The sequence below is a fragment of the Notolepis coatsorum genome (assembly GCF_963971535.1).
Source record: "Notolepis coatsorum genome assembly, chromosome: 8".
In the NCBI taxonomy this organism is placed as follows: domain Eukaryota; kingdom Metazoa; phylum Chordata; class Actinopteri; order Aulopiformes; family Paralepididae; genus Notolepis; species Notolepis coatsorum.
Genome location: NC_140172.1, coordinates 102,411,885 through 102,438,308, shown reverse-complemented (window position 1 = coordinate 102,438,308; position 26,424 = coordinate 102,411,885). Strand labels below are relative to the sequence as shown.

The 26,424-nt window shown below is 42.8% G+C and overlaps 1 protein-coding gene across 3 annotated transcripts in view; it reads right to left on the bottom strand.

Annotated features, from left to right (window-relative positions):
* The window catches only part of amot (angiomotin), a 121,319-nt gene that overhangs the window by 14,931 nt on the left and 79,964 nt on the right, over window positions 1-26,424 (bottom strand). For all 3 annotated transcript variants that reach the window (XM_084320862.1, XM_084320863.1, XM_084320864.1), the window contains 3 exons: window positions 20,929-21,021; window positions 18,921-19,066; window positions 830-979 (listed from right to left, as the gene is read on the bottom strand). In XM_084320862.1, the coding sequence (XP_084176988.1) occupies window positions 830-979; window positions 18,921-19,066; window positions 20,929-21,021 (389 nt within the window). The remainder of the gene's footprint in view (window positions 1-829; window positions 980-18,920; window positions 19,067-20,928; window positions 21,022-26,424) is intronic.

Below are 26,424 nucleotides of genomic sequence, written 5' to 3'. Positions count from 1 at the left end.
AACAGGCTTCCCTCTGCTCCACAAAGACACACAGGTAGAGAACCTGGATGGAATTTTATTGAACGGAACATCATCCGCTGGGAGAGTTCCTCGTGGAATTCTGGGACCCCCCCCCGATGATCTGCCCCGTGGTGATCTGACCTGGCGTCTGACTATATACACCCCTCGCTATGACTTAGGAGCCTATCTGGTCTCGGATCAGCACCGTATACCAGGAATTGTTCCCTACATTTAACCCATTTAGGAGCAGTGGGCCCCGGGGTCCAACTCCGGTTCTAACGGCAGGGGAATGGCAGGAGTGTGTACCTAGTCTTTTAGGGTGTGGGAGGAAACCCAGACGAAACCCACGCAAACATGGGGGAGAACACGCAAACTACACACAGAAAGGCCACCCTACGGTCAGGGTTCAAACCCAGGATCGCCTTGTAGTGCTAACCACTGCGCCACATAACTGTTTTTTGTATAGAATAGTTAGTATAGCTAGTATGGGATAGTATATATAGTATAACTGTATATTGTATAGTATATTGTATAGTAGTGTATATAGGACTCATTACCTTTTAATTCGGAAGCTTAGCATTGTATTGTATTGTATCTTAATACTTTTTATCATGTCTATTTTATTATCCATTCTATTTTATTCTATTATTATTTGTATTTTTGCACAATCAAGGCGGGCATGGCCACCTTCATTTCACTATATGTCTCGTGTATGTATGTGACGACGAATAAACCTCTTGAATCTCGAAACCCAGCGTGTGTACTGGTAGGCATGTGTACTGGTAGGTGTGTGTACCTGTAGGTGTGTGTGTGTGTGTGTTTGTGTTACCTGCTGCATGCGCAGCGCCTCCAGCTCTCTCTCCAGCCGCGTACGAAGCCGGTGCTCCAGCTGCTCTCTCTTCTCACAGGCGGCCTGGAGCTGAGCCAGAGCCTGCTGCATCCTCTCCACCTTCTCCACGTACACCTGCTTCTTCTTCAGCTGCACACGCACACACACACACACACACACACACACACACACACACACACACACACACACACACACACACACACACACAACAATATTTATATCTCAATACATAAATCAAGTAGAACCCTTGATCACACACACACACTAGAGCTGTCGCTTCAAATTCAAAAGGTCAAAGTTCAAACAAATCAAAAGTAAAATGGAATACTATTGTGACCCTTCCCTTCCTTCCAAGCGCCCCCTTGCGTTTGTTTACGCTCATTATTGATTTCAATGGGCAATGATGGAAATTAATTCACAAGATATGAAAGTGGGTGGGGCTTACGCATAGGGGGCGGGGCAAACAAAGAAAAGCGGATCTCCATGCTGAGTCCAACAGCACCACCCACGAGTCTCTATGACAAATGGTTCTTACAAAATGGGGTGTGGCCTAAGTGTAGGGGGCGAGGCAAACATAGACTAATGAAAGCAGATATCTCCGCTGAGTCCAACTGTGCCACCTGAGTCGTGGTTTGTGCATAGGGGCGTGGCTTAATAATGGGGGTGTGGTTAATCTAATGGGGTCTATAAGGCTCATTCATGTGCCTGTCCCTTTAAAATAATGCATGTATAATATACATGCATTATCTTAAAGGGACAGGCACATGAATGAATTATGTGAGTGGAGCAGTGTCTGTGCCCTTATATGGGCTGGTGAACTGTCTGTGACCTGGCTGGGTCATGAAGTCTCAGTCAGAATGCAGAGAGAGGGGGCCAGCACACATTATTTTGGGAGAACAAAATGTGCTAGAGCAAAAAAAAAAATATTATGAGGGCCTTGAGAAGTGTGTGAGCCAAAAAGTCTGAGATTAAGTGAACATTTATTGAGTGATTTAGAAAACATTAGGACTGACCTTCGAATATTTCTTTGGCATTCGAAGCTTCGGGGGCCGAGATTCGATGTTAATTCGAAGCTTCGAGATATAATATATATATAAAAAATTATTAAAAAAATATATATATATATAAATGTTTTATGTTGTGGGACTTGTACAGCACTTTGTTCAACTTTATTGTTTTTAAATGTGCTCTATAAATAAAGTGGATTGGATTGGATTGATTAATTAAATTAATTAATTAATGAGTCGGGAGCTGCACTGCCTGGGCGGCTGCTCTCCGTTACACAGCCAACACCATTAACGTCACGGTGACCAATCGCAGCCACTCTTATTGTCTGGGACCAAATACGGCCACGCCCCATTCCCAGTAAAAAGTGGGAATCTCTAGAATGGGTTTCGGGCGACGCTGTATACGGAAGTGACGATAGACAACACTTTCTGTTGTCAGTAGATGGCAGCATTGGTTTAAAATTAAAAGGTGAAAATGTTGAAAACTACATGAATACATTTCCCAAGATCCTTAGCACAGGTCACTGGGATGTGTCTATTCTTCGCCGTGATCTGAACAGCGGTAAACTATTACTGCGACCTCGGTATAGCGACCGCGAATGGTAAACTAATTATCTTAACAAAAGTGCGCTGGTAGCGTTACATATGTTGTCTAAAGGGGGACATATGGTACAATTTAAGATTTTAATGATAATCGGCATATAAATGTTATGACAACATAAAGCATCGTTAATTTGTAAGAAACCTCAATGAAAACGGTAATATTCGCTATTGTTATGAAAATGTGCTAGAATCCTATAAAAATGTGGACGCATTTGGTCTACGTTCCGTTACATTACATAATTGCAATGTTGCAACCTTCGTCTATAAAGCAAACAATTATATAAATATTTATATGTAGTTAATAGAGACAAAGGCAGAATTCGACTTTTTTTGTGTTGTTGTTTTTATATGGGTCAGGACACTAAAAAATACTATAGAGAATTGTCAGTGCTGTAAAGTTTAAACCTTTTTAAATCTTAGACAAACTAAACACTTTGCTTTTATGAAATATTGTAAGCAGTCATTTGAGGCTTTATAAAAGCAGCACAATGAACACAAATCTGTCAGTGCCGAGTCCGACCTCATCTTAAATAACAAACGGCGTTGCTTGCTTGTTGTAGTTAACAAAGAGAGGCAGAGTTGATTTCGCAGGTAAAGTGTAAAAAAAAATAGATTTAGATTTTTTTTATTTTTCGAATTTTATTTTCCCATTCGAATCCCATGCCCATGGAACGAAGCTTCGAAGCTTCGAAGTATTTAAGACGGCCCTAGAAAACATGTACAATTCTGGGGAAAATCAGCTCCCACACTCTCAGCAACAGGATCTCAACATTCCTCAATTCATTCCTATGGGCCAAAATTGACCATAAAAGGTATTCAAATAGAATACTTTTTGTTGACCGATTTGAAAGATATTCTAGAATTCAGGTTTGTGGCCTGCTGTGAGCCTATGTGTAATGTTTTTTAGAAATGATGGCTGGCGCAGACACAAAAAAACCTGACAGAACCACGTGACGGGAGTGATCGCAGTGCCCCCCTCCAGCACGTTGTGGGACAAAGAGATCACACACCCCTCTGGCAAGTTCTGTGTTCCCACAATTGGATTTGGTGAGGGTTTGGCTTTTAGTTGTGCAAAGACCTGCTGTCCTGCGGCAGTCAGCCCCCCCCCCCCCCCCCACACACACACACACACACACACACACACACACACACACACACACACACACACACACACACACACACACACACACACACACACACACACACACACACACACACACACACACACACACACACACACACACACACACACACACACACACACACACACACACACACACACTCACTCATTCAGACGGAGCTCTGACCACAGAGGGAGCACCGCCGAGGACCGGGGGAGCGCACGAGGTGCCTCGCGACTGACTCTGTGTGTGATCACCTACTGACTCTGATCACCTACTGACTCTGATCACCTACTGACACTGGAAATTAGCTTATTTAACATCTTCCCTGGAGTTAGACAAGAAGATACATACCTTTTTTGTCTCTCTGCATGCATTAGGCTTAGGGAACGCCCGCACCGTTAGCGTACAATAGCATTTTTCAAAGACTGATTCAGGTTACACAGTTGGGTCATGAGAAGCTTAAAATGGGTCTCTTGTCTGAATCATGTGAAGAGATCAGTGGCTTTTCACAAGAGGGAGCGCCACAGTACATCAGTTCTGTATCTAATACACCACATAATCCTTTCAAACACAAGGTTAAACAAAGGCCAACGTTTTATTTTGGTCCTCCATTAGACATTTTGTTCCCTGTTGCCGAGCAATATAAGGTAAAGTTAATATACTGCGATAACAAGCACTCATGGAATGTCTCTCATCCAATCACAACGCTTGCTCGGAACTAAATGACGCATAACCTTGCATAAAGGTGTATCACATTTCAATAGTCTGGTAGGTTAGTAACCTGATCTGAATTTCATTAAATAGTCTACATAATTAACAACACACAAAATGTCTTTGTGTTTTCGGCTTGCAACAAAAAGCATTTAGAAAAAGCGGATGAGCGGGGCGGCCGGGTAGCGCAGCGGACTAAGCGTCTGTCTACCACCGCAGAGACACTGGTATCGAATCCGGCTGTCAGTGGTGCCTCCGGCTTGGCCGGTCGTCCATACTGACACAATTGGCAGTGTCAGCGGGTGGGAAGCCGGTGGGGTATGTGTCCTGGTCGTTGTAAACAGCAACTCCTACAGGTCGGTCAGGGTGCCTGCACAGCGAGGGAGGGAACTGGGGGAGGTAGTGTGATCCTCCCACACGTTACACTTCCCCAGTGAGAGTCCTCGCTGTCAGGTGAAAAAAGAGGCGACTGGCTGTCTCCACATGTATCGGAGGAAGCATGTGATAGACTTCAGCGCTCCCTAGACCGGCAAGTCGGGGGCAAATGCGCGCAACGACCAGGAAGGGGAGGGGGGAATTGGCATGGCGACTAAATTGGGATGGGAGAAAAATACAGAAAAAAGGAGGAGAAAAAAGTAGATAAAAAAAAAGAAAAAGCGGATGAGCAAAAAGAAAAATGTAAGATATTTAATATTGAGAGCAACAATAATCACTTAGAAAAGTAGAATGTCGGGCGGTCAGGTGGCGTAACGGAGATTACGTTCGTCACCAACCCCGGAGCGGCTGGATTCGCCTGTTCGAATCCAGCTCACAGCTCCGGGGTTGTCACCAGCTTGGCTGGCCGTTCACACTAATACAATTGGCAGTATTAGAGGGTGGGAGAAGCTGGCGGGGTGGGTCCGGGTCGTTGTAAACAGCGACTCCTACAGTTCGGTCGGGGCGCCTGCTAAGCGCGGATAGGATCTAAGTGGGATAGTGTGATCCTTCCACACGCTACGCCCTCTCAGTGAGAATCCGCGCTGCCAGGTGAAAAGAAGCGGTTGATTGGCTGGACGTGTGTCGGAGGAAGCACGTGGTAGCCTCCACTCTCCCAGACCGACTGTGGGGGGTAAGTGCGCAGCGACCAGGAAGGGGATTGGGAATTGGCATAACGACTAACATTGGGATGGGAGAAAATCGGAGGAAAATGGAGGGGGAAAAAGATCAATAAAAAAAAAGAAAAGAAAAGTAGAATGTCAGGGGCGGTCAGGTGGCGTAGCGGAGAGTGCACTCGTCACCAATGCAAGAGGCTGCGGTCTCGACTCCCGGAGTCAGCATTGCCTCTGGCTTGGGCTGATCGCTATACTAACCCGTTTGGCTGGGTTAGGGGGAGGGAAGTCACGGGTGGGGATCTGGCGTTGTGGACAGCAACGCCTACAGGTCAGGTCTGGGCGCTTGCTCAGCGGAGGCAGGACTTGATGAAGGCCGCGTGACCTCCCACGCGTTACACTTCACCAATGAGAGTCCTCGCTGCCAGGTGAAAAAAGAGGCACTGGCTGTCGCCGCGCGTATCGGAGGAAGCGTGTGGAGGACTTCAGGTTTCCCTTGTACCAACCAGTTGGAGAACATGCGCACAACAAAACAGGTAGGGGAGGGGGGGAATTGGCACAACGACTAAATTGGGACGGGGAGAAAAAACAGAGAAAAATCGGAGAAAGAGAGGATACAAAAAAAGAAATTAAAAAAAAAGTAGAATGTCAGTGACAGCACTGAGATGAAAATTGGACTAGTAGAATCCCAACACTTGTGCAAGATAAGTCAGTTTTAATTTTTTCAGTTCAGTTTCTTATTGCATTGAAATCACTCTCACTGTCAAACAAATTGAGCAGAGGAGCACAAAGGCAGTTTCTTTCAGGTTTTGCTCTAAATTACCTGAAGTGTTCTCAATAAACCATAATCTAAAAGTTACACATGGCATGACAGTCAAAATTATGTGTATAAAATATAGTATAACAAAAGGAGAAGCTTTTGCTTAATGTGAGTCACTCATGGACGGTTTGAAATTGTGTGTGCTACACGCACCAAAATGGCATGTGCCACACAAGGGAAGAAAGAGATTCTGGAAAATAAACAATTAATACCATTGGAAAGTTGGGACCCTAAGGAATCATTAAGAGATGCTTGTATAGGCGGTCAGGTGGCGTAACGGAGATTGCGTTCGTCACCAAACCCCGGAGCGGCTAGATTCGCCTGTTCGAATCCAGCTCACAGCTCCGGGGTTGTCACCAGCTTGGCTGGCCGTTCACACTAATACAATTGGCAGTATTAGAGGGTGGGAGAAGCTGGTGGGGTGGGTCCGGGTCGTTGTAAACAGCGACTCCTACAGTTCGGTCGGGGCGCCTGCTAAGCGCGGATAGGACTTGAGTGGGATAGTGTGATCCTTCCACACGCTACGGCCCTCTCAATGAGAATCCGCGCTGCCAGGTGAAAAGAAGCGGTTGATTGGCTGGACGTGTGTCGGAGGAAGCACGTGATAGCCTCCACTCTCCCAGACCGACTGTGGGGGGTAAGTACGCAGCGACCAGGAAGGGGATTGGGAATTGGCATAACGACTAACATTGGGATGGGAGAAAATCTGAGGAAAATGGAAAAAAAAAAAAAAAAAAAAAGAAAAAGATGCTTGTATAGAGGCTTGGAACATTATATCTATGCCTAATGATGGCCATTGCAATGCTCAATTCTGTCTCATAAGTTGTTGCAGCAATGATCAGGTTATGGTTACCTTTAACCATTATTGATGAACTGATGAACATGGTACAAAATCCCACCAGAATACCCCATTAAAGACACCAAGATCTTACAGAATACCTTAGAAAAATCCATGCTGTGATTTGTTATCAAAAACCGAGGTCAAGTTTATATAAAAAAAAAGAAAGATAGAAAAGCTGCATTTAAATGGCTACTATAGGGACTATCATCACATAATGATTGCAGTTGGGCTCAGTGGATCCACAAGAATCTCATATTTCCAGTCATACCAAATGTATGCAATTCAAAGGGACCACAGTATGCAGAAATAGGCAAATACACCATTTTAAAGATGGGCACATTTGCAGAAAAATTCAGAAAACTGCTTGAGATTTGCATAAAGTGGGCATGTCTGTAAAGGGGAGGCTTGTGTCTCATAGAACCCATTTTCATTCAAATATCTTGAGGTAAGAAGTCAAAGAACCCCTTTGAAAATGACTGTAACCTAACTTCGGATCATTATGTAGCCCCCTTCCCAACAAGCTAGTATAACAAGCCTGATACCAATTCCTCTGGTTGTTCAATTCCATGTGATACCACTAGCTTCGCTCTATCTTAAAAGATGTGCATGCCAGAGCCGGCGAGTCGGGTCGGTTGGCATTATGGGGCAAAATATTTAAATACAGAGGACATGACCTCTGTGTCCTCAATGGTAGCTATGGCCATGTCTCTAACCCAGATAATACAGGCTTTGTGTCCCTAAAGTCTTTCCAGTCTCTTTGAAACTATACCCAGAGTTTAATTGTGGCTCATAATGAATAGTCTGATTTAGCTCAGAAAGGTTCTCTGTTAAAGTACCACGGAAAGAGAAGGGGGGGCGGGGGTGGAGAGGAAAGGAACAGAGTAGAGAGAAGAGGAGAGGATATGAGGATAGAAGGGAGGAGAGGAAAAGAGAGGAGATGGAGATAGAAGAAAAGAGGAGAGAAGAGAGGAGAGGAAAGAAGAGGGAAGCGAAGGACAAGAGAAGAGAAGAGAAGAGAGAATATGTGGCCTCCTTCAAGGCTTTTCATTTCCACAGCAGACAGAAAAGCCTGCAGGCCTTTTGTTCAAACAACAAGCAGGCGTTGTGTGGTGCACTGCATGAAAAGAGAGAAGTCTGAAAACGTCCGTGGGCTGCTGTTGATAGCTGGAGAGACTTGGAATGCATGGCAGGCAGGCAGAGACTGGGTGTGAAGGACACTGTTTGTTTGCACATAATGTAATTAGATGAGAGCTGTAGAAGTAAGAAACCCATGTACTTATTAGTTGACTTATTCGTTATTAGACCTATTAGTTTGCTGCATTTAGTAAACAAATAACACTGTAACACATACATCTACTTTACGCCTAATCTGTTCCATATAAACTGTTTATATGAGAATATACAGTATGTTGGCTATTCCTCCTACATATGACATTATAACAATAATGTTTTAGAAAGTCGTTTTGTGTTGACATGGACCTACTATAGACATGGGGAGTGAGTTTGCACCTGTGATTCAAGTCAAGTCAAGTCAAGAGTTTTATTTGTCACGGCATATACAATATACAATGTATACAATGAAATGCGGGGGGTCTCTATTGTAGCCTATTGAAGTATTACAGGCTGTAATTTACAGCCAAACCGTATTGTGTAGGTTCATAATCTTTGCCGGAGGTATAGATTTCATTATTATACTGTTACAACCAATAAAGGTAAACGTTTTAACTTCACCAATCTTCGACCAATCACAAGAGCACAACTACTTTCATGTTTGTGTCATTCCGGGTCATTCTGGTTTGTTTTCACGGCATTCGCCGCCATCTTTTGTTTTCCTTGTAGCTATGAATAAAACATTAAAGACATGAAAACGACAGTGTTTAAAAACAAACGAGTCAGGTAATCATGTGTATGTAATTACAACAGCGTATTCTGTCTGTTGTTTTAACTATTTTGGTTTTGTAACATCATCCTCTCAGCTCGCCCGCTCCAGGGCCCTCATTTATCAAGTTTCCTCAGAAAATGTTCTATTTCCACACGTAAGCACAGAATTTAGAATGTGTGCATGCACAAAAAAAACGGGATTTATCACACGTGCGTACACAGGTCCTACGCACACCTGTCATGATAAATATCACCTTGGTCCTACGCCGAGGCTCGTGCACACTTTCACGTATTTGCATACCAAAACCGCCCCGATTAACCATATACGGTAATGGAACACCCCCATGAAATGTGGAAAAATGGACTAAACCGAGGGAAGCGTGTTATGAGACAGGCTGACAGACGTGTACACGTACGGTGATGTCGGATATGATATCTATTAACCATTGCTGCCTGGGCAGCACAAACACTAATAAAGACCGTGCTGGAATATGACTGCCTTTTTCCGTTTTGTTTGATTAATACCCAGGGATTAAAGTTCTCCTCAATTTTATTCCAAATCGCGACGGATTTTCCGTACATTTTCTACCTGCTGCATATGATTTCTAGAGGCATACAATCTATTTTGATGTCAGTATTGGGTAGCCTATATAAACAATAATACGAGAGCATATACAAGAACAATGAATCTCACTGCCATGTATGATGTAGCCTGCCTATGTGATCAATACAAACTGAATTCCATCATGTTTGTGTGCGGGAGCTCACAAGGCTGTTGTCACAATGGGTGGTACAGTAATAACAGTCTACACAATATCACGATGGACCATGCCATGTAGCCTATCGCTGCTGTCGGGACAAAACCTCATAACTCCATTTTTTGAATTTTTTTATTTATTATATAAATCAACTCCGTAGATCATCCTCCATATGTGTGTGTGGGTTTTACAAAGTTTAAACAATGGGAAAGCATTAAACCGATCATCTATCTAAACCTCTTAACTCTATTCACCCTCAAATCTGTGTTAGTTTTTTTCATCTGCTGAAAAGTTGGGTTTTTGGAGTTATGAGGTTTTGTCCCGACAGCAGCGCTATGTTCTATTATGACATGATCTGTGACGACAAATGTTCTAGAATGTTTGATTATGACAGCATGCCTATGATCAATAAAAACGCGAACTTGAATCCCATCATCATATTTACATAGTCTGTCCACTATCTTTATTACTTTGTTATTCCCCCCCCCCCCCCCCATCTATGTAAAGCGACCTTGCATGGGTCTCTTGAAAGGCGCTATGTAAAATGAAGCTATTATTATTATTGTTGTTGTTATTATTATTATCATGTCTGTGTGCTGAGCTCAGTGAAGTTTCAACGGAGCGAGGTAATCTATTCTAATCAACAAATTGAAGTAGAAAGCATTCCGTTGTGGCCAATCTTATTTGGAAACATGACACAAAATAATAGTATGTCGCTTTTTATTTGAAACAATATTTAATGGCGTTTGGAGGTGGGTGTTCTGCTTCTGCCCCCCGTGCCAAACAAGCAAGCCAACCTCTTGTTCCCGCATGAGCCCGTTATAATTACACTACTGTCGCTATTTTACAATGAACTATAATGAATTACGGGTCATACAGAAGTTGAACACGCCAGTGTTGGAAGTAATGCACGGAAGCTTATTTCCGCGTTGAAACTAATGCATGAACTGAGGCGCGCATATGCCGTAGTAACGATATTCTACCACTGGGCGTCAGCTAAGCATGCTCAGAGCTGTGCGTAGACATAAGCACAAAGTCAAGTTCAAGTTCGAATTGATAAATCCCACACTTTGCTTAGAAATGGTCGTACGCACGGGTTAAGCACATATCTGTGCGTACGTCATGTTGATAAATGAGGGCCCTGGTCTTCAAATGCCGAGGCTTATGGGTGCTGTAGTAGTTACCATGGAAACAAGTAAAGATTCAATAGGTACACAGTCTTGTACCCATGACCTTTTTCTTGTTTTTCTCAACTGTAAAAATTTAATTCTGCTGTTTGGGCATTTAGAATTTAGGAAACTGCCCTTTTTATAACTCTGAGACAAATGTGAGGAGCTGCTCGAGTCGGTGACTTGCTAGGCAACGGGGTCTGGCCAGATACACACATGAGGGAGAGAAGAGGAGACCGGAGTGGAAGTCACGTTTTCCTGAATGTATTTTATGATCAGAGCCCGTCTCACTGGACCCCGGAATCATAAGACCGCCATCATATAGGGCGGCTGGGTGGCGCAGCGGACATTGCGCTCGTCACCAACGCAAGAGACACCGTGTTCGAATCCGGCTGTCGGCGTTGCCTCCGGCTTGGACCGGCGGTCATACTGGCTCAATTGGCAGAGTCAGCGGGTGGAAGTCGATGGGTGGTAATCTGGACATTGTGGACAGCGACTCCTACAGGTCGGTTGGGGGACGCCTGCACAGCAGAGACAGGAAATGGCGGGGGTAGTGTGAGCCTCCCACACGTTACACCTCGCCAATGAGAGTCCGCGCTGGCAGGTGAAAAGATGCGAAAGGCTGCCTCCTCGTGTACCGGAGGGGACACGTGATGCAAGGCTTCTATCCTCCCTACAACCGACCAGTGGGGGGCATATGTGAGCAACGTTCAAGACAGGGGAGGGGAGAATTGGAAACACAAAATTGGGATGGGAGAAAAATAGAAAAATAAGGAGAAACGGTGGATACAAAAAAAAGACCGCCATCATATTCTAGACGGGACCCATTTATTCAGGAGGCCATAGGAATGTGCACATCACTCTGAAACATAATCTAGTATTATCTGTGGAGGAAGCGGCTAACACTAAACGGCTTAACTAAACGGCTTAATCCCCCCCCCCCCCCCGTTCCTCATCTCAGATACATACTTCATTAGTCAGGGCGTCACAGCAATATTTGTATTTTACTTTAAGTTAAGTTTATATGTGGGCCTCAACATATTTCTTTAGTGTTGTCTTACTGTATTGTATTGTTTCGGGGAGCTTGTAGAGGAAGCAGTGATTTACCTTCCATGTATAATGTGTGACATTGACTTTGAATTGTGTTCCATGTGCTTTTTCATTTCGTTGAGTCAATAAAATGTATTTTATTTGAATAAATTTGGTCTTACTTCGTGACAAGGAGTATGCAGTTTTAAAACTAGTGGGCCTTTTTTTTTATTATCACAGTACATCACCGTAATTACATATAATATATCAAAATGTATATATATATGTGTGTGTGATTATATAAATATACATCATATTGATAGGCCTTTGATTTTATAAATATCAAATCACAACTTATAAGCCAATAAAACAACAAATTGCAAATGAGGCACCTCTCTGGGTCTTGTCATCACTCAGCCCCAGCGTTTCACCCACTGCTCCCTCAGCTACCTTGTGTTCGTTCAAGTCAATCATTGGCACATATGAATGGGAGCGGAGCAGCCTGGTAATCCCCTTCCCTGCAGGCATTCGCTGGCCCAAAAATATAATTTTTCATCCAGTGCATCTTTCCCCTTGGGTCTAGTCAGTATGATGCAATGGAAGATGAACGGACCAAACTGACTTTTACTGCCGTCAGCGGGCTCTCGAGGTAAATAGCATAGAATATGGAACAGACTGCACAGCTGGAGTCAGGTGAGCGTGTGGACCGGAGACTTGATGCGCTCGAGAGTTGAACGACGGCTTTGGAACAGACCACCAGCGGACGAGGCCAAGAGGAAACGCTGTGCGCAAGATCCCAGAATTGCGGTAATAACTTGCATTGGTGATTGAATTGCATGCAAACGTCTGCATTAGATTGAAGTGTGTACACAGTAACGCTGACAGGTATATTGCTTGAGGCAGAGTTTGGTCACGGTCTCGTCTCACTGAATACAAAACAATATAACATGTTTGAACCAATGTCACTGTCTTGTGATTTGATAGGAAACTGGGTGGCAGCTTAACTCATTGAGCGCCAAAAACGAGATATCTCGTTTTTCTGAAAGCCAACGCTTGAGCGCCAAAAATGAGATATCTCTTTTTTTTTTTTTTTTTTCCTCCGTTTAGCCTTTTTTGATTATTATTATTATTATTCTAAACACTCACGCAGACCTTTGTGAGTCTTTCTGTGACCTCTGATTAACTTAGAATTGAAATGACGATCGAATCCCGATAGGTGGCAGTATCGCCTACCTTTTGAACTGGGCTAGTTTACTGTGGGGGGAGGGGGGTTTCTCACTCACTGCTGGCCAGATTAGTCGCCGCCGGAGTTGAGACACTCCAGAGCAATGGCGATCACAAACTATTGGAGATTATGAAGAAGAAGACAAAACGATCACACTTATGGATGATAACGTGCGTTTTCACCAGACTACATTGGACTCAGCACTTCTGGTAAAAATACTATAGTCAAACCGGCAGAGGACTCGGAGGTAACCTATTCTGCTCTGTGGTATAGTCGGCCCCGAGCACAAACAGACATGTTAATAATAATAATAATAGATTGAATTTTAAGAGAGAAGCGCCTTTCTCAGACTCAAGGACACTGTACAAGGAAAGGATGGAAAAAAAATAAAAGTAAGTAATAAAATTGAAAAAATATATATAATAAAATACATAAAAGATCTGTGTATAGTAACAACAAGAAAAACAAATAAGATAAGAGATAAAATAGACATGTTAGATTCTAGTATTTTCAAACGGGCTGTTTGGATGTACGTTCCTGGATTTAACGTTACCCTGGCGCTGCTAACGGGCACCTAACGTTATATTTATTGATCCTGTTCTGATCCAAGACACTTGGAGCAAGAGTGGAGTACCTGCTGACAAAGGTAACGTCTTTTACCAAATTCCATCATAAAACATGCTTTTGTAATGATAGCAGCATCGGAAAACGACCCCCCCCCCTTGATGGCTTTGTGAAGAAACATAATATGGTCGTGTTTACCTTTGACCTGGAAATAATATAGGTTTCAGACGAGCAACCCGCACGATTTGCGCATATGCGCACAAAAGGGTCCTACTAATCACCACAAAGTACCAGAAAATACCCTAAAGTACCCCAAAATACCCCAAAGTATACCCCAAAATACCCCAATGTACCCTAAAATACCCCAAAGTACCCCAAAGTATACCTCAAAATACCCTAAAATACCCCAAAGTACCAGAAAATACCCCAAAATACCCCAAAATATCCCAAAGTATACCCCAAAGTATACCCTAAAATACCAAAAGTATCACGAAATACCCCAAAGAACCTCAATGTTCTCCAAAGTATACCTCAATGTACCACAAAATACTGGCTCAGAGGTAGAGCAGGTCAACTAATGATCATATGGTCAATGGTTTGGTCATTGGTTTGAATCCCAGCTCCTTCTGTTCACATGCCGAAGTAAGGTAAAGGTAAATTTTATTTATATAGCGCTTTTCCAGATTAAAATCACAAAGTGCTTTACAGGCAATAAAAGGTTAATCAGAATAGAATAACCACACATGTTACATCACATATAAGATTGTAGAATACTTCAAAAATAAATAAGTGTCCTTGGGCAAGACACTGAACCCCAAATTGCTCCCAATGAGCAGGCTAGCACCTATTTTGGGGTACTTTGGGGATATTTTAGGGTATTTTGGGGTACTTTGGGGGTATTTTGGGGTACTTTGGGGTATACTTTGGGGTATTTTCTGGTACTTTGTGGTGATTAGTAGGACCCGCACAAAACACTATATCTCACGATCCAGAGAACCAGCCTGGATTATTGTGAAACGGGACGATTTTTTGCGTGGGATAGCACACGAAGAAGGTATGTAGAAATAAACCGTTTTTTCCCTGTTGGCACTGTTGTATAAATAGTGCCTGTCAAATGAGCCATACTATTGTCTCCATAGCTATAATATAGAATATATGATGGGTACGCAATAGGGGTGTAACGATGCATCGATTAATCGAAATGCATCGATTTTAATGTTAGAATCGATTATAATTGAAATTAATAAAAAAAAATAAGATTATTATATATATTTTTTAATGTTTTTTTTGTGTCTTGTTTTTATTGACCTATAGTTATTCATGCTGAGTGAATCAGTTCCCCCAGCCACATTTGTGTATTAAAAAATGTTTGGGGAGAGATTTCATGATGCATTGAATCGTTGCCTGAATAATCGTAATCGAATCGTTGTGAGGTCGCATCGTTACACCCCTAGTGCGCAAACATCGTGAAAATCGTCAATAACGCTGGCGCCAGGGAGTAAAGATGGAAAAACAGTGTGTCAGTCAATGAGGACGAGATTAAGAGCATTCAAGGTTTTTCAAGATTTGTATCGTTACATCTCATCTCAAGTATAACACATACATATAAGAGAGTAACATTCTTGGGTTTTGGTTCCTCTACTTTCTCTCCCTCTCCCTGTATCTCTCTGTCTCTCTCTCTCTCTGTATCTCTCTCTCTCTGTCTATATGGTGTGTATATGGTGTCTAGCCACGTATGTAGCGTTTTCTATTGTAAACAACTTGGTTATGCTAAGGGGACATCAATCTCAATGAAAACCACAAACTTCATGAAAGACTCACACACATCCTGAAAAGGACACAACAGATGACATAACATACGTAACATGCCATGCACCAACTACATAGCATGCCACGGACACATGTGCTCCACTGAGCCCCCATTGTAGTTGCTCATACATCACTCAAAGGGTCTCTCTCTCTCTCTCTCTCTCTCTCTCTCTCTCTCTCTCTCTCTCTCTCTCTCTCTCTCTCTCTCTCTCTCCATTTTAACTTATCTATTGTGTAAAGTTATATCGCCAGTTAGTAATTATCATTTTCCCTTTACAGAGTAGGAGCCGCATAACAAAAGTGTTACATCTTACTTGGTGGCTGCAGTAGCTGCAAGTCCAGACATGCATGATGTGGATCATGCTACAATTCAATGTAAGTCTCCAAATAGCATAGAGTAGACCTATAGCTGTAATTTGAAGCTTTGTGTCTACATCCCATGGTGAACAGTGAGACTGTTTCTTTCTTCTCATTATCCAGTGTCTTGTAAAACCTACTATGAGACTGTAGTAGGAACTTCAGGTTCAACCAGCCAGATCAAGCACCACAGGCTGAGGCCACGAAGAGCGCAGCACGGGTCAATCGAGGAGAAAAAGGGTACGGTTTTTGGGTTGGCCAATATGAATAAACTTTTCAGTTACACTAAAGTGTGTATTGTGTACAGTTCATATATACAGTATATATATGTTTACAGTTGTTGGACGCAAGACGGGCAGTGCTGGTGGCTGTCTGTGTGGGAAGTGAAGCCTCCATCATTTCGCAGCCAGGAACTGAGTGATCTGTGTGCCGAGCTCCAGAAAAGACTGTACGTTCAGCCAAAGTACAACTCCACACATCATCAGCGTCTGCAGAGTGGTACATCTTTGGACAGGAAGCCACCTATTTGCTATGACCTTGAGGCAGACATTTTAAACCTGAGTTTATGCCTCAGTCCACTGTGTCTAGACACTTAACCCCTAATTGCTCCCGATGAGCAGGTTGGCACCTTGCATGGTTGCCTCTGCCATCGGTGTGTAAATGTGTGAGTGAATGGGTAAAAATGTGGGGAACAAATTGTAAAGCGCTTTGGATAAAAGCGCAATATTATAAATGCAGCCATTTGCCATTTACCATTTATATCTATGCCTGTCAGTTAAGGGGCACTTTCACACCGGCCTTGTTTAGTTCAGTTGAATCTAGTAGTAATATTCTGAGTGGCCGTTTCGACCATGTGACCATTTGTTTACAATGTTTAGTGCGCTTCACAAAGTGCAGTGTGAAAGTTAGCCGAAAGAAAATGATAAATGCAACAATGTTGCAATTTCACCCCCAGAATTGCAGTCTACCGAGCTCAATGGCACTAGGAACTAAAAATCTGGCAATGCTAGTTGACTGCTGGTTTTTCCCATTTTGTCAATAAAATAGCTTTTATTGCTCTTATTTTCATTAAACAAGTGAAATCTGCTAAATGAACTGAGATTATGCCTTTTGTTCCAATCCAAAATAATTCCAAGGTTACAAGGAATTTCTTGAAAAAATTGACAATGTCCTTCTGTTTCAAGATAACTTTCCTCATTTTGAGAAAATCCTTGAAACTGGAAATTGGAAGTGAAATGACCTCAGCCCCATTGGCAAATCACCCCATTACCCCCATCAAGAAAATGAGACTCGGTACAAGATTAAATGACTTGTTGAGACGGAGATTGTTTGCAGTGTGCAGCCCATTTCCCCCTCCGGTTAACTGGCCCTCTGTTCCTCTGGGCCCCGGCCTCAGCCAGGGGGCCTCAGCCAGGCCGCGGGGCAGCGGCGGTGTGGTTGGCAAGGAGCAGGTTTTTCACAGGGGATGGAAGGAGGGATGGGGAGGACTGATTGATAGAGGGAGGTTTTGGACAAGCCCAAGCCCACACAGAGGCTAGATCTCTCCTTTTAACAAATCTTCAGTTACTTATTTATAAAGTAGAACCAAAAATATATGGGGATATTTAATATAATAGTATCTATTAAATATGTTAAGCGAAGATAATATGAGTATAAGTAGCAGCGGTTAGTTTACTTCCGCTTTGGGCAGAGATGTTTTGACAGTGGAACGTAGTACCGACTTTCTGCGTAGGAGTGTGGCGTTTTGGGCCGAAGGTCATGACTGTTTCTGATCTGTTTCCTGGACGGTAACCATGGTGACCATATCATGTCCTTTTCACGTCCTTCTTATTGTACCGACTACAAATAGGACTGACTAGAGGAAGAGGAAGAATGGTTTCTCTTTGAGGAGACTGTGGTTTCCTCTGTGTTGTTGATCTTAAGATGAGAGAAGGGAACCGGCTGGCCTAATCTAATATTTGTTTTCTTTTAGAAGGTTTTTTCCAAAGGAATTTCAGCCTACTAGAATAACAACATAACTTGCATATCAATCAAGGACACTGAATATGCGTCAGCAGCAAGATCATCAACTGAGGAGCAATGTTTTTCTTATTATAAACTTAGCAGCGGTGGGTCTGAATTGCTAAAGAAACTGTCAAATTAAAGAAATACATTAAGCCCAATTCTCTCTCAAATACAAAAACAAGGTCAATGTTTACAACTGTTTCTTAGTCAAATAAATATCCAAATTATAAGAGTTTTAGTGCTGCAAGCTGCAGTTGAACCAAAACCAAAACAGAAACTGAGAATCATGTGGAAGGGGTAAAAAAATTATAAATACCCCAACCACCACACCAACAGAACAGGGAAACATTGAACATGCTTATATTAGCAGATAGAAACACGGTTTCTACTTTTAACCTTGACAAGACAAAGAGGTCATTCCTATAGTTTGCCACCAGGGGGCATACACATACATACAGAACAAAACAAAAACACAGCAAAGTCAGCAAAATGTCATGGTCCACAGACTAACATCTTGGAGCCATTTAAAAACAGTGATATGTCTTCAAATGGTTCGTTCAAGATTGTGATCACATCACGACGAGGCTCTGTCCCCTATTAAGAGGGAGGGGGCCTTCCTTTAGGGAACCTGAACGACAATAACATTTGTTCCTCCACAGGAGCATGTACGTGCACATTAAAGGTAGGATCTGTAATGCTGTCAAACAACGACCTCTAGGCGAAAGAGCACTGCTTGTTTCCTTTTTTGATGTGCAAAACACATATTTTATACACTCTTTAAGAGTTTGAAAAATAAAACTATTTATATACTATATTTCTTAACCCTTTGGTAAAGTCAGAACATACTGTAGGTCTGTTTTACTCCAGGGTTCACAAACATTACCAATGTAAACAAACCATTTACAGCCACAATATACACCAAATACAATTAAAAACTCATATTTACCCGTTAGTCCTTGTATTTTAGTATAGAAACGCGTCTCCAATCTTGTTTCTTATTTCTGGCGGTTGGGCTACTCATTTGTTTACATTTGGATCACTGACTGGGCCTTTAACAGTACATTTGGAGCGTTCTCTTACCTCTTCCTCTAACTTCACTACTTTGGCCTGGGCGTTGTTGAGCGCTTGGTCTCTGATCTCGACGTGCCTCCTCTGGTCCTCCGTAGCGGAGCGCTGTGCGCTCAGCTCGATCTCTAGCTTCTCCTTCTCACGCACCTTGTCTTTGTCTGGCAGATGCACACACACGCACACGCACGCACACACACACACACACACACACACACACACACACACACACACACACACACACACACACACACACACACACACACACACACACACACACACACACACACACACACACACACACACACACACACACACACACACACACACACACACACACACACACACACACACACACACACACACACACACACACACACACACACACACACACACACACACACACACACACACACACACACACACACACACACATCAAACATATAGCAGGCCAAAAACACCTCTTCTGGAGTTTTAAGCTAGGACAGGGACTTCCATTAATTTGTGCTAAGCTAGGCTAGCTTGCAGTCAGATAGCTTACTACTGAACGCAAAGAGAGGAAATTGGTATCTATCCTATCTAGACTATCCTATTGACTGACTCTGGAGAAGACCGTAAGCACACGGCCCGTAATGTTGGAGTGTTCCTTTAAGACATAGAGGTTGTTTACTTTTAGCTCTATATAGAGAACATTCACATTCCAAATGATTCGTATGAACAACACAACTGGGGGAAAACTGCTGACTGTTGAGAAATTGAAACTGACTTGAATTCCATTGTCATTGTTGGGCTGTCAGTGTAACAAGTTGGGGAAATCCCTGAACCCTATTTTCAGCTAGGATTGCTTGACAGCTCTGTGACAATGAACAATGAACTGTTTGTTCAGACGTGACAGTGCCTCCTGCCACCCCCCCAGTTTACATGTACCAATTAAAAAGAAAGAAAGAAAGAAAGAAAGAAAGAAAGAAAGAAAGAAAGAAAGAAAGAAAGAAAGAAAGAAAGAAAGAAAGAAAGAAAGAAAGAAAGAAAAGAAAGAAAGAAAGAAAGAAAGAAAGAAAGAAGTGCTTTCCACTTAAAGAAATAACTTGACATTTATTAATTTAGTCTAGTGTTATTGTTATCTGGTATCATCGTTTGCCAGACACTTAGTCAGCATTTATAGCATTCCTCATTCAAACCACTGGGTCATGCTAGCCGGTACCCAGTGCCCGTGTCAATTAAGACATTTAGACCAATAAGCTATTTTAATAATAATAATAATAATAATAATAATAATAATAATAATAATAATAATAATAATAATAATAATAATAATAATAATAATAATAATAATAATAATAATAATAATAATAATAATGACTTGGATTTATATAGCGCTCTTCATGAGACCCAGAGCGCTTCACAGAGTCCATTACTTGTTCATACACAGTCATACCGGTGGTGGTAAGCTACAATTGCAGCCAGAGCTGCCCTGAGGCAGACTCACGGAAGCGTGGCGAATAATCATCGCCTACGGCCCCTCCGACCACCACCAACATTCATTCACATGCATACACATTCATACGAGGCAAGTAGGTTAAGTGTCTTGCCCAAGGACACAACGGCAGTGGGATGGACATGGGCTTGAGCGGGATTCGAACCACCAACCCTTCGATTTTAAGGGTTACTTAAGAAACAAAGAAAGAAAGAAAGAACGAATGCATAAACCGTCATGTGAATAGTGAATATAAATGTCTGGTAAAGAGGATCAAAATTTACTCTAGAGTAATTATCAAGTTATAATAAATTATTATCAGTTATTATTAGTTATTATCAGTTATTAGAGTTATGATCAGTTATTATCAGTGTTATTATTAGTTATTATCAGTGTTATTATCAGTTATTATCACAGTTATCCGAGCATGACCATGACTAAGGGTTAAGATCAGGTGAAGGATATGGACCAGAAGAAGCTCTGACACTCTCCCTGAGGTATGCTTTAGGGGTGTGTTGAATGTCCCAGGCCTGTGTGTGTGGTACCCACTCTGAGCGAGCAGCTGAGAGATGGTTTTGCGGTTGTCTTCAGAGCCATCACAATCTTTAGCAGCCAGCTGCTTGTTGGCCGTTTCCATTCGCTCTGAAACAGACAATACAGCAGCTAGGTCAAACAAAAATAAACATCATAATATTGAGAAGGACTTTTCTTCTGCTAACTATATATATCACAATATCAGCTTAGGTGTTTCAAAAACCATGCATGTTAGATAATCCAACCGATTTTAACTGAGTCCCTCAGACGAAGAACCATATAAAGTTTTCAGGGGAACAATGTTTTCAAACTTTATTATCTAAAGATCATGGTACGTTAAGAGTGTTGTGTTGACTCAGAGTTAAAGACAGTGGAGGTTGTGTACTTTCTAGTACACACGTTCACACTCCCAAGTGATTTGTATTGATTTTACGACTGCAAATACATAGACTGTCCAGATTTTTTTTAATAAAAAATCATATCGGATTGCATGGTGATGGCAAGTGTGATTCAGTGTCTAACTGGAACTGAAATTGACCCGGGGCTTGAGATTGTTGGCAATTTTCTAAATTACATTCTCAAACATTTTATATGGGTCAAGGCTAGGATAAGGGTTAAGGTGTTTTTGGTTGTTAGAAGCTTAGGCAATAGATGCAGTCATGGAAAGGTCCTTCAAAATAGTACTGAACGTGTTTTTGTGTGTGCATGCTTGTCAGAGCTGGACTTGATTCACACAGAGTCCACTTCCAATTCATGAAGTGGACTTGATTCACTTCCAATTCATGAAGTGGATTTTTATTCAAATTCAAACATTGAAAAACCTTCAGCATGAGCTATTGACAAAATAACTGAGAATTAAGGTTCTGTCAAATCCAGCGATTTCTGTTTACATTTTGAATAGATTGAATCGAACCCAACCCTGATGTGTGTGGCACGTGTGCTTGCATGCGTCTGTGTGTGTGTGTGTGAATCTGTGTTTGATACTTGTCATGTATCTCAGAGCTCCACCATAAAAAATCCCTCAGTAATTTTGTATTCCTCCCTCTCATTTAATGCACGTATAAGAAATGTCACCAAAATTGCCTTCTTCCATCTTCGTAATATCGCAAAAATTCGACCCATTTTAACTCTGGCTGATGCTGAAACCCTAATTCATGCTTTTATCTCATCACGTCTAGACTACTGTACTTTTTTCAGGCCTACCTAATTCAAGCATCAAAAATCTTCAACTCGTGCAAAATGCGGCTGCACGGATACTAACTAAAACAAAAATGTTTATCACATCACACCAGTTTTGTCCACCTTACACTGGCTTCCTATTCAAGCCAGATCTGACTTTAAAGTGCTACTCCTCACCTACAAAATTTTAAATGGGCTCGCACCGCTCTATCTATCCGATCTCATCTCTTGATACTCGCCCGCTCGTGCTCTGCGCTCACAAAATGCGGGGCTTCTGTCGATTCCTAGGGTTAAAAAGAAATCCTCCGGCCACAGAGCCTTTGTCTACCACGCTCCCTACCTGTGGAACAAATTACCTGCTCTGTCGAAGCTTTTAAATCCCTGCTTAAGACCCATCTTTTCTCTCTCTCCTTCAACCTACCCTGATCTCACCTGGTCGGGGACTGAACCTTAGATTAATCTGTCTAGTTTAGTTAGGATGTCTATTTGCTCCCATGTCTGCTTTTCTGCAGACATTGGAGAACCTTTTAACCTCTGTCTCTGTCTCAACCGGTCCCATGGAACAGCTTCATACCCCCTTCTGTCTGGCCTGCAGTGCTGAACCTTACCTGCTCTGCCCTGACCAATTCTGAGTGGTTTGTCCTGCCCCCAAGGGCATACGGCCCTGAGCTATTGTCTTCTATCTCATCCTGTATACACATACACTTGCAGTAGTTCTATCTATTACTCAATTTCACAATTTTCTTATATACTTTGATTCTACCTTCACCATGTATGCATATGCTCACTACATGTATTTATTGCTCCATCTCCGCCCACTACAAACTCTCTAACCCCCCCCCCCCCATCTCTCTGAGTGGTTGTCTCGTAGTGTTGACCAAGGTGGTGGATGTCTCTGGGTCTTGGCCAAGATTGCAGTGACTGTTCTACGTGCACCACCGAGGCCATGGATCAGCTTCTTACCGTCTTCTGTCCGTGGTCTGTGAACGTGGTTTAGACGTGGAGTTCATTGCTGGTTTAAGTACTTCTATTCTATTCACATAATATGCTTACTACATATATCTATTCTATTCACATATATGCTTGTATCTATTGCTATGTCCGCCCATCACAATCACGCAAACTGTCTAACGCCTGTCCACCTATCTCCGGCTGTCTCGTAGTGATGACCGGAGTGTTGGACGTCCCGTGATAATGACCGGGAGGATGTGACCCTCTCTGCGCCCCCCCCTGTCTCCTTGTCTCCGGCTGTCTCGTAGTGATGACCGGAGTGTTGGACGTCCCGTGATGATGACCGGGAGGATGCGATGCCCCCTTGCCTCAAATAGATCCGCCATCAGCTCTATTTTTAATCTTTCAAAATGTTCAGTTGCTATTGCATGCACTTATCTGTGATTCATTACGCTTGTGAGTGCATGCTTTACCAACTGTTTTGCCTGTTTTATTGCAACACTACTATCACCGACATCGAAGAAGGGAGATCCCCCCTTGAATGGCCCTTCTAAGGTTTCTCTCCTCAACATTGCCCGTGGTGCATTTTTTCCTATTGCTATAGGTTTTAGTGAGTTTTTCCTTACCTTCGCGTGGGGTATGTCTGGGAGTGTTGCATTTATTTATTAAAATTCTTTTGGACTTTATGGTGTTTTTGTTTTGTTCTTGATCTATTGTGATGTTTCTTCTTGACTTGTTTAACACATTCCCGGCCAATCACGTATGCCGACGCTTGACGGCCAATCACGTATATATACGTTTTTAACTCGTTTTTTCTTTTATTCGATTTTAATATCCTATTCAATGTCACAGAGCTGTATTTTGGCTGGAAAAGGCATATTGGGACTCAGAAAGTGCAGTACCGGCCAGATCCTGGTATTGGCGCTGTCTCGAGAATGCAGTAATCCTTGTTGCAGACTTGGTGTCACCTTTCTTACGCTCCGGGCGGACTTTTCTGTTAGCCTGAAGCGAGGGCTTCACCAGATCGCATGGAATACTTTTTGTGATGCCGAATTCATTATGCAGTAAAGGAATATGGCATCAGCCAATGGCCATATGATCTAGCAGATGACGATCAAATAACTGGAAAATTCTTTTTGGAATCCAACCGGCCACAGGTAAGAGCAATTTGACGTAAATTTCAACTTGATCGTGCAAGGATTTAATAGCCATCCCCCTGCTCATCCTATGTTGTGGTAATAACGAATGCCGTTATTGGTAATCAATAATCAGAAACGACTTCCCCCTGCATTCATGATGGAACATAATACCGATCATATGCATTTGGATTTTTAACTCTAGCTTGTGTAGGGAAGAAACGCCAATCGATTTAACGTTATTAGCTTAGCGCCTTATAAATAGCTTTGCAGGAATTATCCCAGATCATTCCGATATAACACTCATATTCACCACGGTATAAAACGGGAACGTATTGATGAAGAAATTATTTCTTTGTGGCATATTGAACGGAAGGTTCATACTGTCAATTGACAATGACATTGGACCCATAGCTATAATATAAAATATAGATTTAGCTCTACAAACAACGTGACGCACAGTGAACGTTTGTAATGGAAATGTGGCCTTCCTAGACTGGGGCCCATCTAATGGCTGGCCATGAATGTGTTAAAGAAGACGTGTCCGGCCCATGGGGACATTAACGTGTGTTGTTGGGCCTTACAAATAAATTTGATTTGATTTGTGTGTGTGTGTATGTGTGCATCTGTGTGTGTGTGTGTGTGTGTGTGTGTGTGTGTGTGTGTGTGTGTGTGTGTGTGTGTGTGTGTGTGTGTGTGTGTGTGTGTGTGTGTGTGTGTGTGTGTTGCAGCTGGAATTCCCTCAGGAGGATTTAATAGCTCTACTGACTAGTGAAGTGGAACAACACACTCTCTCTCTCTCTCTCTGCTCTCTCTCCAGCTTTCTCTCTGCTCTCTTCACTCTCCCTCCACCTCTCTCTCTCTCTCTCCGTCTCCCCCCACCCTCTCTCTCCCTCTCTCTATCTCTCTCCGTCTCCCCCCACCCTCTCTCTCTCTCTCTCTCTCTCTCTCTCTCTCTCTCTCTCTCTCTCTCTCTCTCTCTCTCTCTCTCTCTCTAAATATTCACATCATTCTTCCACACACATAAAAGCGTCTCTGGGGCCCGTTGCTCAGCAAATCGAGAAAACAAAAATAAAACAATAGCCTGAATTTACGTGAGCACATTCCCATGGAGAGGGAAGGGTCATTGGAGCGTGGGGGGGGGGGGGGGGGGGGGGGTCCTGGACCAAAAACAAACCTCTTCTCCCCGGATCACAAAAGTTAAGATAATACTTTGTGGGTTACAGTGAACGAAACAGGTCCCTTTCTGCCACGCATCATCCGTTCCTAAAACGTCTGTAGAGATATAACAATAACAGCTTGGCTTGTTTACCCTGACCCCCCCCCCCCCCCAAGCTATCCATTTCACGTGCACGGCTGCCAAAACTACGAGGGGTGTGGAGGGGGGTGAGGGATAGTGAAGAGAAGAAAAAAGGTACTATGGTGATATATAGTAAAGGCCTGGAACGTCCCTGTGGACCTCGCTCTGGGCACACAGCCATGAATGGAGCCTTTTCTCTCCTGAAAGAAGGTGAAAGAGAAGTCTGTTCTCCGCCTCGCCACCCCTTAACTCAGTTTGCCCACTTTTGTGCTCATGAAGAAGAGTTTACCCATATCATTAAAGATTCAACAAGAAAAGAGTTTTTTCCGATCTCGTCGCATTTCTATAACAGAAGGTATGTTGATGTGAAACGACTAACTGTTTGATGAGGAACTCGGTGGTGGTCTTTAGTTTTCCAATGCGACTCTAGGAACACCACTTGGCAGGCCAAACACATCTGATTGGTTGTTGACGTAGGGAGCTGTTGTTTTTGGCCAATCAGATGTTTTTTTGCTGGTCAAGTGGTGTTCCTGGGGTCGCGTCGGAAAACTAAGGGCTCGTTGACATCTAATCAGACAATGCTTGGGGAAAAAACGCAAGTTTCCCTAACTTTTGCCATAACGCAACCCCTCCCCACGCTGTGTGGTGGCCAATCAATCACAGTGGAAGACGACGGATCGGGGGAGGGTTAAAAAGCTCACAGCATGTCACACAAATGGTCCATCAACACCAATGCACCACCATACGGCACGGTGCCACATTCCCTGATTAGAAGTGAAAGAGCCCTAGGGCCACCATCGTATTCCTGGGAAATAAATAGTGTAACTGAGGGGTACAATTCCCTGACTGTATTACTAGATATGATACTTACTACCACTACCTTTGTACTTAATATTCGGCCACCCAGTACTCGGCATAAATATATTATGATGAACACTGTCACGT